General features: G+C 34.8%; 1 protein-coding gene across 1 annotated transcript; it reads right to left on the reverse strand.

Annotated features, from left to right (window-relative positions):
• Window positions 1–9,388: 9,388 nt before the first annotated feature.
• On the reverse strand, window positions 9,389–16,352 carry LOC145641751 (ABC transporter I family member 19-like). The gene is made up of 6 exons (XM_081692689.1): window positions 16,044–16,352; window positions 13,180–13,340; window positions 12,090–12,141; window positions 11,202–11,338; window positions 10,578–10,664; window positions 9,389–10,477 (listed from the first exon to the last, which is right to left on the reverse strand). The coding sequence occupies exons 1-6, from the start codon at window positions 16,201–16,203 to the stop codon at window positions 10,187–10,189; spliced, it is 888 nt and encodes a 295-aa protein (XP_081548815.1). The 5' UTR covers window positions 16,204–16,352; the 3' UTR covers window positions 9,389–10,186.
• Window positions 16,353–17,974: the final 1,622 nt, after the last annotated feature.

The following is a 17,974-nucleotide window of genomic DNA, read 5'->3' on the forward strand; positions in this document are numbered from 1 at the left end:
TCAAGCTTTTATTCATTCACCAAGCATTCCATTCTTTTCTTTTCTTTTCCTTCTTTGCTTTTTCATACAAAATTCCGCATTCGCAAGATCTAGATACACCTAGCCATATTCGAAGTTGCCTTCGCCCTAGACGTGAAAGGTTTTAATTTCTGAGGGTTTGGTCCCAAATCTCTTTTTCAATTATTTAATTTAATTGTTTTGTTTATTATTTTCCTTGAAGTTACTAACGTGTGTATTTTTTTATTAGAAAGAGGTACGAGGCATCCAAGTAAGTGCTTTAATTGATTTATTGATATTATGATGTAGATATCATGTTTATATTGTTATTATGATATTCCTAGTATCATGTCTAGGGTATTTTTAATATTAAATATGATTGCTACGATGTCTTTTGTTCTCTTCCTAATATTTATGATTGTTAGTATCATGTTAGGGTTAAAGATTTGATTTTTATTGTTTAGTGACATGCTAGGGTTTGTTATTAATCTTGTTAGTATTATGCCTAGGATCTTGCTATGCTTTAACATGAACATAATTATGATTATAATTGTTATAATTTATGATGATGATTATTATTATTATTATTATTTTGATAATGATTATTTTATTTATGATTATTATTGTTTTGATTATGATTATAATTTATTTTTATGATGATTATAATTATTATTGATTATTATTATTGTTGCTTGATATTTATATTTATTGCTTGATCACACCTTTATTGCATGTTTAAGGGAATTTGGTACTTGTAATCACGCTTAATGAGATAATTAATAATCTTGTTAGGGTTAATTATGATTATAAATTCAAGTGATCGCCAATAATAGTTTATTTGTGCATTAATATTCAACCAACATAGATTAAACAGGTTTAGGGTTAATCTTATTGATTGCATGTTAGTCAGAAAGCGCACATGAATACGATCAGAATAAAGTAGAGGCCTATTATTAGGGCAGGTTCAATCTCTTTTAGGTTGGATTTGTACCATCATCCCCGAACCCTTATTTGGTTCATGACCTTATGGAGTTGACGATCTCTTGGATCGTTAAGGGGTGTAACCTTCACCTCGTGAACGGTTTACAAGTTCCTTAAAAACTTGTTGGCGACTCTTTTGCTCTATCTTCTTCCCTTTTGGACGCCACCGTACTTTAGTGTATGATCACAGTGGGGTTCAAGCTAGTGGGATTTTAAAGGCTTGAAACTATTCCCTACAATTACACAGTTTTTTGGTCGAAATTATCAGTTAATTTTCAGTTTTTTCGATTAAATTTATAATTACTGAATATAAGTTTCTCCAATTTATCGTTAAATGTTTATAATTTGATTAGCTAATTTATTTTCATTTTTTTCTATTTGTTTAATTTAATTAATTATCTATCATGAGTATAAATTAAGTAAATGTATTTTTTTTTATAATGAAAATTTTATTTGCTTAATTCAAAATATCAGTCATCTCCAAACAAAAGTTAGGATTTCAAATTTGGAAATGAAATTCTAATGTTTCCCAAACACCTAACAATGGAATTGAATATCAAGATTTCAAATTATGAAATTCAATTCCAACATTTGAATGAATATCATGTTTCCAAACACAACCTTAAAGTACTTCAGGATAACTTCACTCATCCCTCTTTCATCACTGATCCAATTCCCTTCTTAATTTTTAAGGGCTTCTAAGTGATTTCTCGACTTACAACCTTGAACAAAATTGAAGAAGTACCTTGAGCATGTATAACCTGCGTAATTCTAGTTTAGTTTTTCCCTTTGTCTCCAATTAAGCGCAATGTTTCTTGAGTACTCCTCTAGGTTCTTGCTGGCCCTAATGAAATCTTCATCCTTCCTAGTAGATTCTAGAAGAAGTTGGGCTTCTATAAGGTCCTTTTCAAACTTATCCCAATTCCCATTCCCATTCCATTCTTCTCTCTTGTCTAAACTCCAAGACTTTATTCCTTGCCTCACTAACTATATATTTTTAGCCAGTTTGAAAGTTGGAGAAACTCTTAGGTTCGAATTCCACTTGGTTTTTGCTAGGTCAATGCACTTTGCATACTCTAAGCTCCGCCTTTCTAGCTTGTAAAAACTCCTTTTCTTTTGTGAGGGTGGAGTATTGTAAAAAATTAAAAGGGGCATGATCTGACAATTGTATGGGCTGGTGTTTTATAATAGCGTGGGGAAAACAGGTAAGCCATTTAGAGTTAGCATAACCTTTATCCAGCCTTTCTAACACTCTCTCGTCACCGTCCCTTCCATTAATCCAATTAAACCTTGGAATTTCAAAGCATAAGTCATGGAGTTCATTTGGGCCTTTCATGAGTTGAAAATTTCACTCCCCTAATATTAGTCGAGTTTTTTCCTATTTTGTCAAGGCTACTATCTACTTGATTGAAATCTCCCATGATTGCTAACGGGATATCAAGATAAGGTTAAACCATAGATTGAGGCTACCCCAAACTTCACCCCTACGTGAAGCATTAGGTTCTTCATAAACAAAAATAAGTCTCCATTTTACATTCATAACATCATTGATATCTAGTACAAGGAAATTAGTACAAAAGAAAACGAAGGTTTGCAAAGTATCAAAAAGGACTCTTGTGCACTGTTTCATCCATAACTCGGTATCTACAAATTGGATTGAGGTGATTCAAGTTGGGTTGGCAACTATACTTGAAGAGCTTTCCAATGATATTACTCATGCCATCATAAAATTCTTACATTGTGAGTTACAGCCTTTCGAAGTCAGTCCTGCAAATCAACTAGTCAAGCGCCCGGCCATCGGGCGATGGAACTGCCGCACACACGAGCCCATGAAGCTGCTTGGCCTGATGGAAATCCATCGGACGATGGTTGTCGTCGCAGCCCTTGATCACTTGACCATCGGCCACCCATCGGGCGATGGGTCTGGCGCGCGAAACTTTGGGGTATTTGGCCTCCACTGACTTTGATTCTCCAAGCAACCAATCATATGACAACTTTTGTTATTTTTATTATTTTATTTTATTTTATTTACTTATTTTATTTAGGATTAGGTTTAATATAAATACTTGAGAGGATTTTATTTTCTTCTCTGATGCTTTATTTTCTAGATTAAAACGTTTCTTTAGTTTTCTTCCTCCATTGTTAAACCCTAGTTTATTGCTCTCAATTAATTCAATCATCGAGGTATTTTCTCTTTATTTATTCTTTTTCGTTCTTTATTTTATTAAACATGAATTCAAGTTTATTTATCTCTTTTGTTTTGTTTATTTCAATTATGAGTGAGTAGTCGTTTTCTAAGGCTAAGTGAGGGAAGCCATGTTTATAACTTGATTATTTGTGCTTAATTATTTATAAATTTATGAATTAGAGTTTGAATAATTCCAATTTATTTGTGCTTTAGTGTTTGATTCATATAATTGGCCAATATCATGAGTTAATTATTTAGCTAATAAAAATTAGCTATGAAAGATCATATTTTTAGAGGCTTAATTACAATTGGCGAATTTGATTATGTTAGCTACTGGACTACATATGTTAATTCGTAAGTGTTAATTCCCGACCGCAGGATTAACAAGTGCTTTAATTATTCGATCTAGTTTGTTTATTAATGGATTGTTTGCATTTCTTGGATTGGTATAAGCATGGTGGACCGAGCGTATGCCTTAGACCTTTATTTATTTGAGAACAACCTTATTTTCATTTTCATCCTAGTTTAGTTAATTAATCATCAAATCACTCTTCGTTTATTGAAATAGTTTATAATAATAAATTGGCAAAAACTAATAGAACTTGTCTCCCTGTGGGATTTGACCCGTATTTGCTAAGTCTCTGCTAACAACAGATACCATACACTTGCGGTATTACTTTTTATTCATCAGTTACTTAAATTATTTATCATAGATTTTGATTAATCAATTAGATCTAAGTCTTAAGAAACACGAACCTAATTAAACTCGTGTAATCTATCATATAATAAATAAAAATTAAAAATATACTTCATTCGTTTTTTTAATACTTGCTACGATTTCTTAAAACAAAAATGTCACAATACTTACAACACAACATAATTGGAAAGTTATTTTGAGGAAAAGTTGTACTATTATCCTAATTTAAAGTATATGACCCACTATATATTCTGATTTACTAAACTAAGCTGAATTGAATTGAACTGAACTGAACTGAACTCAACTGATTGGAGCTAAGCAGAACTGAATTGAATTAAAATGAATTGTTTATGAGAGAAGGGTAGGAACTGAACTGAATTGAACTGATTGGAGCTGAACTAAAATGAACTGAAATTAAACTGAAAAGAACAAACCCTTTACACTTCTACCAACCTCTTACCCCATTTTAAAGGACTCTTTATTAGGGATGTCAATGGGGCGGGGCAGAAGGGTCTTCCTATCCCCATCCATCCCCACCTTACATTTTCATCCGATCCCCATCTCCATCTCTGCGGCGGGTCCAAAAATAATCCCCATCCCTGCCTGGCGGGTAAAACTCCAAAACCATCCCCGCCCCATCCCCACTTGGATATCCACCTTCACCTAATCCCCACCAAAGACCCGCCTAATCCCCACTCAAAACCACCTAATCTCCTCTTCACAAATACACAACTACATAAATACGGATTACAATTTTTTTAAAAAATATATACATTCTTAATGTTACACATGTTTTTATTCATAATATAAGTGTAGTAAAAAGTAGGAAATTTTGTCAGATAACACCTTTAAAGTGTGTTTTGTTGTGAGAAAACACCTTATAAAATATTTTTTGTGAAAACACACCTAATACCAGAAATTATTTGTGAAATAACACCTTAAGGCGGTTTCCGACATGTTGACTTGGTTTTACGGTGTTGACTACCATGTGGGAGTCACGTGCACCAACTTACCCCCCTCCCTTCTAACTTTTTACCCTTTCTTTCCCTCTAACTTTATTTTCTCTCTCCTCTCAATTTCTTCCCCAATTAACCCCCTGCTCTTCCACCCAAACACCATTGTTCCCCTTTGAAGAAGATGAACTCTAAATTTGAGCTCCAATTTCTGCAAATATACTCAATTGGCATAATTACGAGGCAGCTATGTAAGTAGCATTAATTAAAGACTTATTCCATTAATTTTGGTTATTTTGCGAATCATCGTAAGTTAGGGTTTTAAATTGAAATCAGGGTTTTTTTATTTGGGGGTCAATTAATCTTAGCAATGTTCTATAGGATGGAGGTAGTAGTAATGTCGAGGCTTCCCTTTTTTACCCATGGCAGACACAAAGAAAAGGACAGAGAAATTTAGGCAAATACTCAAACAGAAATTGAGTAACAAATGAGAGGAGAGATAAATTTTTACACTTACCCAATTCCTTGGCCGAATTTAAACCACGAATTGAAGCAGTCAATTTGTCACTACCATGGCCGAGCAACTTCTAGAAGCTTTTAATGGTGATGTAGCAGCAACACAGAGAGAAGCAATTGAGAGGAGAGAGAAAGAAATTGAGAGGAGAGAGAAAATAGAGTTGGAGGGAAAGAAAGGGTAAAAAATTAGAAGGGGGGGGGGGTAAATCGGCGCAGGTGACTCACACGTGGTGGTCAACGCCGTGAAACCAAGTCAACATGCCTGAAACCACCCTTAGGTGTTATTTTACAAATAATTTCTGGTATTAGGTGTGTTTTCACAAAAAAAAATTTATAAGGTGTTTTCTCACGACAAATCACACTTAAAAGGTGTTATCTGACAAAATTTCCTAAAAAGTATTATAATTCTTTTATAAAATAGAATAAAAGTGTATAACTTTGTTTTTAAATATATATAGATGTAGGGATTAGGCGGGTACGAAGTGGGGCGGGACGGGTACAACTTAAAGTCCACCCTCGCCCCATCACCTATTGCAGATATGGTTTTAATCCCCATCCCCGCCCCACCACCCGTCAAACCGAGACCCATCCCCGTCCCACCACCCATCAAACCGAGACCCATCCCCGTCCCACTGACATTCCTACTCCTTATATTAAACCATGTAAAAATGGAGGAAGTAAACATAATTATTAAAACAATAGATTTGAAAATTTTAAAGTTGAGGGGAAAAAAAAACATATGGCAAATCATACCGGCCACTTTTGACATTACATTAGAATCATAAGTCATCCCTAAAGCACATGCCATGTTTGCTACGCGTGAAGTTCGTCGTCCAAATTATTTTATGGATATATTTCATGACCATGATTTCTAGTCAGATCAACACATATTTTCTAGAGGGGGAGGAGTCAGATCAACACATACAAATGACAATTGCTTACAAAAATAAAATATAGTATAAAATAGAATATTACTATTTTAAAAAGTTGTCCCATTGAATTTGTTTTGGATTAACTTTTAAAGCTTTGATCATTCTTCATATTGAAATATACACAAATCAATAAAATAGAATGTATATTACTATTTATTATCTATAAGGTTAATCAATGGTGTACTGTATATTTTAAACTAGATATTTTTATAATTTTTATTACGGAGTATTATGATCAGATATTAAAATTGTACTCCGTAGTACTAGGAAGTTTAATACAAATTGTCATTTATGAAACTTTTGACTCCATAATTTTTCAATATTGTTTTCTTCTACATTTGACATAACGTCTATAAGAATTATGACATTTTTTAACTAAAGAGATATAAATAGTGTATAACTCAAAATATTTCTCCATCTATCTTATTTTATAAAATAAACATTTTTTTTTTATTTTGAAATCTTGATATGTTAAACACAAATGTTTAAAAAAGTCCGGTGTACACTATTTATTGTATGGCCGTGTGAAAGAGGAAAGTTATCCCTCCTTCATACGTGCGAAAATTTTTCTCTCTCCTCGACATTCTTTCTCATCCTTTCCGTTCGGTGATTTAAGCGCCATCATTCAAGCTTTCTCTTTCTTAATTTGCGATCTTCCTTCATTCTTTATCCCGGTACGCAGAAGAAATATCAGTTGGACATGCGATGGTCGAATCAATGTGATCAAGGACGTTAAAAGCATGACAATGGACTTCGAACAATTCCACCCAATTGGAGTATTGAACTTTTTCCCGATCAAGAATTAGAGGAATTGCGTTCTTGATGTTATTGACAGAGAGGGCTGGATGAAACTCTGTCGAAGGTGGAGGAGGTGGTGGTGGTGGAGTGTCAGAGTCCTTAGTCATGGCTGGAGGTAATTCTTGCCTCAAATACTAAGTATATGACAAGGAAAGCACTATTGCACTAATTGGAACAATTATAAAGAAAGCACTGTTGGTGTAAGTCAATTACTATTGGAGCAATTGCTAATAAATGGTGAGGAAGAATTAAGAGCACGACTGTGAAAAAATGGTCACTTTTATGAAAAAAAAAGGGTTACATTTGTGAAAAAAAAGGGGTCACTTTTGTGAAAAAAAGGTTCACTTTTTGTGAAAATATGGGTCACTTTTGTAAAAAAAAAAAGGGTCACTTTTGTAAGAAAAAGGGTCATTTTTCGCAAAATGTTCGATGTACAATAAAATTATTGTAAAACGGGGGCATGCAAAAGTTTTTGTATATTAAATTCGTCACAAGGAAAAAGTGTCATACTACATTGGAGTCTCGTACACCCATTCCAAGTTAGCGAAAAAAGATAAGAGAATCCTCACCCCTCAATGAGCCTCTTGCGGGAGTTGATCTGTAAGGTTGTGAGTTTGTGACCCAACCCTTACTACTACTATACCAGGTACCGATGAATAATTTAGTTACCAAATAAAGTATTAGGGCAATAGCAATAAGAGGTTTGTGGGAACAATTTAGAGGTTTGTTGACAAACCTCTTATTGTTGGGTAGAGGTTTGTTTTGGAGGGGTTTGTAAACACAAACCGGTTTGATTTGCTTACTTGGCAAAAATGTGAAGCTTTTATCTTTTTTTTTTTTTTTAAGGAAAAAAAGTTGTAGGGCCCACTATATGAACCTTTGAACAGGTTTGTTTATTGTTGATGAAAGGTTTGTTAAGTGTGAGGTTTGTATGATGATGATGTGGCAAGTAAACAAACCTCTTAGAGGATTGTTCTATTGCTCATGCCCTTAATTACTTTCTTAATTATATTAATATTCTGAAACAAAATGAAATGATGAAGAAGATTTTGCCAAAAGTGCAACCAAACTATTTTGGAAAAAGCCAATTGGTGTAAATTAAAGTGAGCAATCTTACCGTTTATTTTGTAATACCAAGTGGATGGATCAACACAGAATCTTGAGCATCTGTAAAGATACTCATCTTCAAGAGTATCTGTATGAATGTGGTTGGTGCACCAAATTAACCATTTTCAAGTAGGATTCTATTAAAATAAACCATGTGTTTAGCTAATTTAAGCAATTAAGATTGTAATGATTTTTTCAGAGCTTTTTAGTGTGGCAGGCCACATGGTGCGGCAGAGTTACTTGAGGGTGGCTGGTCTCAAACCCATGATCAAGAGGAGCCTCATTACTCTATTAGTCACTCCCTTACCAATGTGCTAGAGTTACATATTTGTTTATTTACTTCACAAAAATTTGTTTTAACCTTATTTTTTTATTTTTTTTTTTTTTTTAAAAAAAAAATATCAAAACTTATAATTTTTTTTCAAAAAATCTGGGGGTTCAATGAACCCCCTTGAACCCCCCTAGATCCGCCCATGCTACAAGTAAACCCTGACCAGACCCACATACCAAACCAGTAACACCTGATCAAAACCAGTACGACCATACAAGTAACACTCTGACCAAAATCAGTAACACCCTACAAGTAACTCCATAATACAAGTAACACCTACAAGTAACACTTACAAGTAACCCCAGATTACAAGTAACACCCTTCAAGTAACCCCTGCCGCACCAGGTGTTACTTGTATTTTGGGGTTACTTGTATGGGTTACTTGTATTCAGACCAAACCCCTATACCAAACCAGTAACACCCGAACATAACTAGTAAGACCATACAACTAACCATAAAATACAAGTAACACTCTGGCTAAAACCAGTAACAATACCCTGATCAAAACCAGCAACACCCTACAAGTAACGCCAGAATACAAGTAACCCATGCCACACCATGTGGCCAGCCACATACAAAAATTTGTACTTGTTCATAGTTTTTTCTACTTATCAAACGAATCCAAAGTAAGTATCCCATAATCACAATAAGCAATTTACCAAAAAGTATATAAATAATGCAAAAGTTAAACTGTTTCATTTATTACAAAACGGAGGTAAAATACGAGTAAAGCTAGCTAACATGTGTTTGATGTCTTCGTTTTAATTTGTTGACACAATTCCTCTGCCGTTTGCCCAGAAAGAAAATTTAAAAAATTAATGTCGTTGCAATAACCAGACCACTGTTCATTCAGTTTCATTCTTGATACATTAATCGAGTTTGCGTGTGTGTGGTAAGAGTACTTCGTAATTCAATTGAACCATAAATTCATGTTAATAATCAATCATACTGAATAATTGATTATGTAGCAGAACTCAAATCTATCAGAGTTTTAGTACAAACAAATTTCACTCTGTTTTCTTTTCCATTACAACAAAAATTACAAATGCGTAGTAAGATAAACATCATTAGACCATCATCACTCATAATATAAAAATTTATACCATTCTTCTCTCTACCACTTTCTCACTCCTCCACATCATCTATACCACAATACAATATATTCTCTCTAAAAATCATCCTACCCATGGTATAAAAATTATACCACGAGTGTTGATGCTCTTACAACTATAACAACCAGTGCAGATTATCAATTCTAAAACATTACACTAGTTAGCCTGCCTCGTGCAACACACACGCGCTAACCGAGCAACTCCTAAAAGGAAATACAAGCATTGTGCATTCCTGGTAGCTCCGCACAAGATTAGTTAATAAGACGGCTTCTATACCTAATTTTTTTTCAAGAAATCTACCAACTGGGTTAATCTTCCAAACTCATGACCGCCACCACGTCATATGTTTTCTTTCTTCAATTTATTTGGCTAATGCCAATTTGCTTTGCTTCAGTATGACATTACAGTAATATGCAGGCTTGACACACCAATAAAAGGCCACATCATTGCCCTCTTGAAAAAGCATTCTACATATGGCACTATTTGTATTAGTTGCATACTAGCACTGCTATAAGCTTGAAAATTGATAGGGCACGGGTCCAGTTGATTCCGGTACCCAGGTTGCTTGTTAGAATCATCTATAGTAGGCCATATGTCTTGACGATCTAAATGGTGAAGCATCAAAACCAGACGATTTTTGGGTATGAGTATTAGTAGTGGTAACAGGTTTCTTATTCTCCAGCTTAGTTTCGGAACGCAGCCATGACTCAACCACCGAAAGAAGATTGGTTGAACTCTTCAATTCATGAAGCGCTGATAGCTTCTCTACCCTCCTCAACTCGCCCTCCTGGATATAGGCCAGATGAGTTGCCCAGGTCTCCAAACCATCAAAGATATGGGTTGCATAAACGATTGTAGCTCCCCTCTGCATGTTGCCAAAGAATGATTGAATTAAATAAAAAAAAAAAATGCAACTTGCCAGGCAATAGTAAAATGGCCATGGGTAGCAAGACAGTATCTCATACCTGATCACACTCTTCCTTTAAGAATTCAAGCAAATCCATCCTGGCAACTACATCAAGATCGACGGTTACCTCATCCAACAAGAGAACCTGCAGCATACCAAAAGTTCCAATCAAACATGAAGCCATATGATTATAAAAAATTAAATGATTAGTGTAGAAAAAAAAGAATATAGGAAGAAAAAAAAAATGGTCATACAAAAGGCTATAAAAGCCAAAAGCTAACCAGCTAGGTGTACCAAAGACTATATTTTGACTCACAACATCACACAATAACACTAATAAAAATATGAAACACAAAAGTTTATCTTATTGGAAACTCAACTTTCAAAGAAAATCTACATCAATCGACAGGTTTCAGAAAAGGAGACATAGGGATCAACTAAAGGAAACAGAAGCCAACATCATGAAATCACCGGTGTCTGTCACAAAATAGTTGGCGTCTATGCAAGGTGAAGACATAGAGTTCATCGTGATTGGATTAATCTATGTTCCATTTCAACATTAAGCAAAATTTTGAACATTTTAATAAAATCAGTAGGTTACTGAAGAAATAAAACACAAGTTACCAGAAGGGAAGGTGGAGTACGAGACAGAAGGAGGAAATAAACATAATTGTAAGAGTACCTTGAAGGGGTGAAGAAGACCCATGCAGATTTGGACTCGTCTTCGCTGACCATCAGACACCTTATGCATTCTCCATTGTAAATCAATATCAAGCAACTCAACTAATTTCTCTCTTCTATCAGGATCAGTGCCTTCAACTGCAGTAGAAAAAGGAATAGGTTTATAGCCTGAATACAAAATGCAATCGCTAATGTGCTGTTACTACTTATGCTTATTTAGGGTACAGCTTTATGAAGCAATTTTTTGTGCAATGGAAGAGATAATATTCCCAGTTAACTATTTCTGCATATTTGAATGATGCATCCATTTGATCTTTAACTCTTACAACATGGGAGCCATGAGGCGTATAAATTTTGAGCAACAAAAATAGTTCAAATTCAAATCTTACTTTCCCTAAAAAAAAAAAAGTCAAATCTTACTTGGACAAATAGAAACAGCAGAGAATGTTATTGATGATTGTTAAGAGGAAAGTGTGCAATGGTACAGTCGCAGAGTGCATGGCCATTCTGTACATTCCACGGTTTCCATACAGATTTTGTCTTAGTTGGGATAAATTCAATTAGCTTGCTACATGTACATTAATCTTTTTACATGGCATTGAACTATTGTTCCAGTTTGTAACAGATTATTCAGGTAAGTGAAATTTATCAATCAATTATAATCTCCTTGAAATTTCTAAGCTGGACTGGGTGAAGGTATACTAGCTTTAATACAGACCCAACTCTGAAGTATGATGGCTAGAAACATCCAAGGTAATTGTAGAGTTGAATAAGCAACAACAATTATGTTTCCAAGCCACTTTCTTCAATATGTAACTGCTGGGGAGAATATCTATTAAAAAAAAGGTTCCTAAAATGCCTGATAATGGGCATAAGGATAAGGACATACCTCCAAAGATCATCTGTTCAGCTGAAATGTCTCCTTGGAGAGGAACATCACCCTGAAATTTATAATAAGAATAAAGCTTACAAGCTGCAAGTTGTAAAATAACAAAATAAATAGTAATGAGCAAGAGGTGCAGTAAACAAAAGAGTAGCATCAAGATTTTTTTCCCCTTGTCGCTTTAAAAGGTAATTCAGATGAGGTACAATATTTTTTAAGAAATAATTTACTAAGATATCAAAAAGTATATAAATTTTCACAATTAATAAGCGTATTCCTCTCAGGAACTCGTTCACATCAACAAAAAATAGCAATAAAACATATGTTGAAGAAATTTGTCTTTATAACAATCCACAATTTGTTCTTATCTCTGCTGTATTTCACAGTCCATCCCCACCTCCACAACTCCCTCCCCAACCACATCTAAGAAAAGAACACATGCGCTCACTTTCATGCATAGTATTGATGTGCCTTGTAGAATTAAAATTCAAGTGCACAGTCCACACTACCAAAAAAAAAACATGAAAATGAATATTAAAATTTGATCCCTTGTTAACAAACCAAAATTGAACGACCCTAATGCCTTGTATTGTGAAAACAAGCGCATCAGTGAAACGTGAAGATGTTCAAGAGTAATTTTTTAAAAAAAATATCTTACACAAATAAAACTATGAACGTTAAGCTATTTTCCCTCACTCTCCTACATATTAATTACGATCTACAAAGGTACCCACATTAAGTCACAAAGGAAGAAAAAAATTACCTTGAGCAATCCATGTCAAAGTATTAACAAATTGTTATTATTAATCAATTACTTAGCACCATTAGCTATGAGAACCTTTAAGAGTGATTTTTACCCAAGCATGTACATATACACAAAGTAGAGAGAATTTGGGGGGTGGCCTAACGGGCATAACATGATACAAGGCGATTAATTACAGTCTTACAAACTGTGTATGCATGATTAACGGGGTGCATTTGTGCATGTGGCATGGGGAAGTGTGTATGACTATATGAGATTGCAAAACATGTTTTATGTGTATCAGTGTATGCTGTGTGTGTAAAGAGATAAGACGAGGGAGAGAGAGAAACTTACAGCACAGCCAATGGTCTTACTCCAAGATCCTCCCAAATATGCTAAGTCACCACCACAAACAAGATGTGTGTCATGGAAAGCTGATGAATTTAAAACCTGCACGACATCCCTTCCACCAACCATGTGCTTTCCAGCCAGAATCTTCAACAAAGTAGTCTTACCTACAAGACATAAAACCTATCAGCATATTGAAGCTGCTATAGTAAGGATGACAAAGTATAGTCTGCAAAAAGCCTTCCTCTTCTATGATAAAAGGCTCAGTGTCAGGGTGTCCAACTTAGATTACAAATCAGCAGCAGTTAGGCCATAGAAATCAACAAGTTATCGATTCAGAAGCAATACAGCAGCATGATGCTTGGTTATTTGTCCAAGTCGGCATAGTTTGTTATGTTAACAGAAGAGTTTGTTACTGTAATAATTTTGGTTAGGATTAGGAGAAATTTGCCAGTTAGATTCTTTTATACTATTCTACCTTTTTATTTAACTACCTTAAGGACTTAACACATTACGACACTGTATTCTCCTCTAAATTCAGAAGATACCGTACATATGCATTGGAAGTTAAACACAATCAAAACTGGAACTAATTCAGGAATGAGGTATAAGCAAACTTGATCGAATCACAAATTCTTACATGCTATCAAAGCTGGAAGTCCCAATCCAGGTGCAATAATTCGAATTCTTTCTGTTTTTGCTCAGTTTCATTGAGTTGTTAATTGTGATTTGCGAATTCATTCAACATGTAAAACCTAAATCATGCAGATTCTAGTTGGGAAGAAGTTACAATGAAGCTTCTCTTGCTTCTTGTTGGGTCAAAGCTAATGGTACGAGGGAGGCAACCAACAAAGATATTCCTTCTATATGATTCTACCAAGTATAGTTGAATTCGGATGAATTGCTGAGGGAGAAATTTAGATGAAAAAATCAGAAGGCAAGCACGCATAGACTTGTAAAATACGTTTTCCTCAGGCAGGGTCACAGGCTCATAATTATCACAATATAAGAAGCTATAGCTCCTTGCCATAAAACAATTGGACAACAATATTGCTCATTTGCATGATGACTTCTATGAATTGGATCTTAAATCTAATCAACACAATTTTTATATTATAAATTTCTCTCTATTGCTTAAAGCAAGCCTCAAAATAACGTTTCACTACTTCAGCTGCTTTTAAGTCTTAGGTTTATAAATAGTCAAAGAATGAGTATTCTTTGTTCTTTAGGAGGAAGAATGTATGACTGTCATAGCAGTGTATGTAGATTAAATGTTGGCTACAGGTTTTTAAATCTTTGTGAAGTTGTTTCATTCAAGCATCCTTTACATTCTACTTTTGGCGTTATAGTTTAGTGTTGTCTTCAATGTTCTATTAGCATAACAGTTAGGTATTTGACCGATAAAATATCTATAACTCAACAAGATTTAAACCTGAGCTGTTGAAATGCCAACAAAGCCTTCATGAGGGATGTGTGACCAAGACCACAATCGCCTAAATGTGAACTGATAGCTCATAACGAAAATTCGATTCTGAATTCCAGTTCATATAGAGCATCAGTTAGGAAACTCAATTTTGCTACAAACAATAAAACTAACCTCAACTTTTCAGTTCCTGAAATCCCCATGGTATCCACACCTCCATGCTCTTCATCATGCCCTCAATTATATAAAATGGACTTTTGGGATAGGGCATTTTATTACGCGGATCAGATCAAGGTTAGTATGCATGCTTACTTGGATCTAATTTGACCTCTTGTCCTGCTAAATCTATTACAAGGTGGTGCATTGTTTGTGGTAAATCCTATCATAGTTGGAAATGCAAGAAACAGCGTACAATTACTAAGTCTCAGCTAAAGCAGAACACAGTAGGGGTAACTCGGCTTGAAAAGCATTGTTTACATATCTAAACACTATCTGCTATCTCCATTTTTTAGACAGCCATAAAATGCTTAGAAGTCTCATACCAGATTTCTTTTCTACTCACATTAACAGGCTTGCTGATAACTTCAACATGATTTCTCTGTCAAGAAAGCATCCGGTCTTCTACAAATAAGATCACTTTTCTTCTCAAAATTGTCTAGCTAGAATTGATTCTTTGTTTCCAAATTGGCTATCATTATCTCAATTTTCTCCGAACTCTCATCATATTCTCCATTCTCAATTTCCTCTAACTATTTACTCAAACAAAAACCATCCGTAAATGTCTGTGATCACATTTTCCATCCTCAATAACCTAAATTGGCATACTACTTGTTCATTTATTCTTTCTATGATGCGTCTCCTATGTAGTTTCTATATATAATTGTCACTTTGTCGGTCTTTCTTCCAAAGCACATACATTACATTTGTTTTACTTATTTGAAACAGCAGCAATCCATCAAATAAAAATTAGAACGTAAAATACAACATGATTTGAACATTGTGGTCGTTTATTTCGAAAGGTATATACTTTAAAATCAGCTCAAGCCCTCTTATACCCCAAAATTACAGAAATTCAGTCATTAAGAATTCAAAGTAATTACAAATTTACATCTACCAACAAAAACCCGAATCTTAGCTGAAAAAATCATCAATAAAATAAACAGTAACATACAATCAAACAATTCAACAACATAGTTGTTTTAAAATTGCAATTTGGGATGCATAGTTTTAAGCTATATATAAAATGAGTGACCCATAAGATAGGCAACATAAAATAAGATGTAGCAATTGATATAAGAAAATATTACGTGGCGATTCAAAAAGAACGAAGTATAACAACAAATAACATTCCCTTCAAAGAATTAACCATAATCAATCAATCATAAAATAGGACAAAAATCATAACTCAAAAAGAAAAAGCAATTTAGAGAAAGAACAAAATTTTTACCAGATCCATTAGCACCAACAAGAAGACAACGAGAACCAGGCGCAATTTCGAGGCTAAAATCGGCGAAAATGGGAGGTTGGCCAGGGTAAGCGAATTGCATAGCTTGAACTTTGATGCTACTGCTTGAATTTGGTGATACATTTTGAAATTGTTGCACCATTTTTGATTGATTGATTTGGTTGAATTTGTGAAAGAGTTGGGAAATTGGAGAAAGTATGAGATGAAATTAGAGGATGATGTTGGTTATGAGATCTTTTATTTTGCTTTTATGGAAGGGGTTCATATCGGGGGTTGTTGAGTTTGGCACCAAAAATTGAATATGAAAAATATTAAGGGGTGGAGTTTGAGGTTCATAATTCAAATCGTGGCATCCCTATGTCCTTGCATTTTAGGTTATGTTATTAATCATCCATTATTAAAGTTTTGTTTTTGAGTTGAGGTGGCCAAGTTCGCAATTTCTTTTGTACTCTTGGAGTACCATGCATAAGGTACTCCAAGTTGTGTACATTTTATGTTACTCCCTGCGTTTTAATATGATAATCTCATATGGAATCAATCACATAAAATAAGAAAAGGTGAATATTTGGAATCTAGCATTAAAGTAAAAAACAATTTATAAATAGTTTACCTTATTTAATTTTTTTGATTTTTTTTAAAGAAAACATTTGTCATAATTGCATAAATCAAGGGAATAATTTCTTTATATAGAGTCATGTTATTAATTCACAATCAATTAATATAACCACTCATAATTTATTATGTATAAAATAGGAAATAATAACTAAGTTAAAAGTGGAATACATTCAATATGGATAGATCTTTTTGAAACGCCCAAAATAGTATATGGGACTAACAAATTGAAACGGAGGGAGTATTTCGATGTAAACTTCTTATTATTTTAATTTGTATATATATTATTTTAAAATTAATTACTACATATGGTTCAATTAGTTGCAACAATTTCCATTTTGGGGTGGTTCAAATTACTTGCAACAAAAAAAAAATTCCTTATTTGGTAACTTTTGGCCTGTAAAATGACATATATGCCCTTACTTTTTCTCTTAAACACTCTTATTAAATTACAAATCTGATTTCATTAAATTAAACCCCAAGCTTAATTAATTAAACTCTCACCCCTTTAATTTTCTCTCTCCTCCTCCAACCCCCTTTTCATGGTGGCTTCGTGGTGTTAAGAGCGGTGGGGGTTGTAGATCGGCGGCGTGGGTTTGGTTTTGTGGGTGGGTTTCGTGGTTTCTGATCGTTGGGTTTCGTGGGTAGGTGTCGTTGGTTTGGTGGGTTGGTGGTGCTGGGTTTCGTGGTTGAAGATCGGCGACGTGTGGGTTTCGTGGTTGAAGATCGGTGACGTGTGGGTTTCGTGGTTGAAGATCGGCGACGTGTGGGTTTCGTGGTTGAAGATCGGCGACGTGTGGGTTTCGTTGTTGAAGATCGACGACGTGTGGGTTCATGGGTGCTGGATTCGTGGGTTTCTAGGTGCGTGAGGGGCGGTGGTGGTGGGTGGCTGGGTTCGTGGGTCGCTGAGTGCATGAGGTGGTGGTGGGCTGGCGGGTTCCTGGGTTCGTGTGGTGGATGGGTTCGGGGGTTGCTGGGTTGCTGAGTACGTGAGGTGGTGGTGGGTTGCTGGGTGCGTGGGGTGGTGGTGGTGCGTCGACGGTGCTGGGTTTGGTACTGGGCGGTGGTGGGTGGTTTGGGTGATGATTGGTGGTGTTGGTGGTGGTGGGTTTCTTAATTTAATTAAGGTTAAATTTGTTTTTTTTTTGGTTGAATTAATAGTTAAGCATATACCCTAATTTGCCCATAATCAAGTTTTCAATCTTTTGTCTTGGTTTCCACAAACATGTCCTTTGTTGCGACTAAAATGAACCAGAGGTAGTATATGTTATTCCGTATGTACATTCTTTTGTACTCATGAA

This window comes from Chenopodium album, chromosome 8 (genome assembly GCF_948465745.1).
Source record: "Chenopodium album chromosome 8, dcCheAlbu1.1, whole genome shotgun sequence".
NCBI lineage: Eukaryota > Viridiplantae > Streptophyta > Magnoliopsida > Caryophyllales > Amaranthaceae > Chenopodium > Chenopodium album.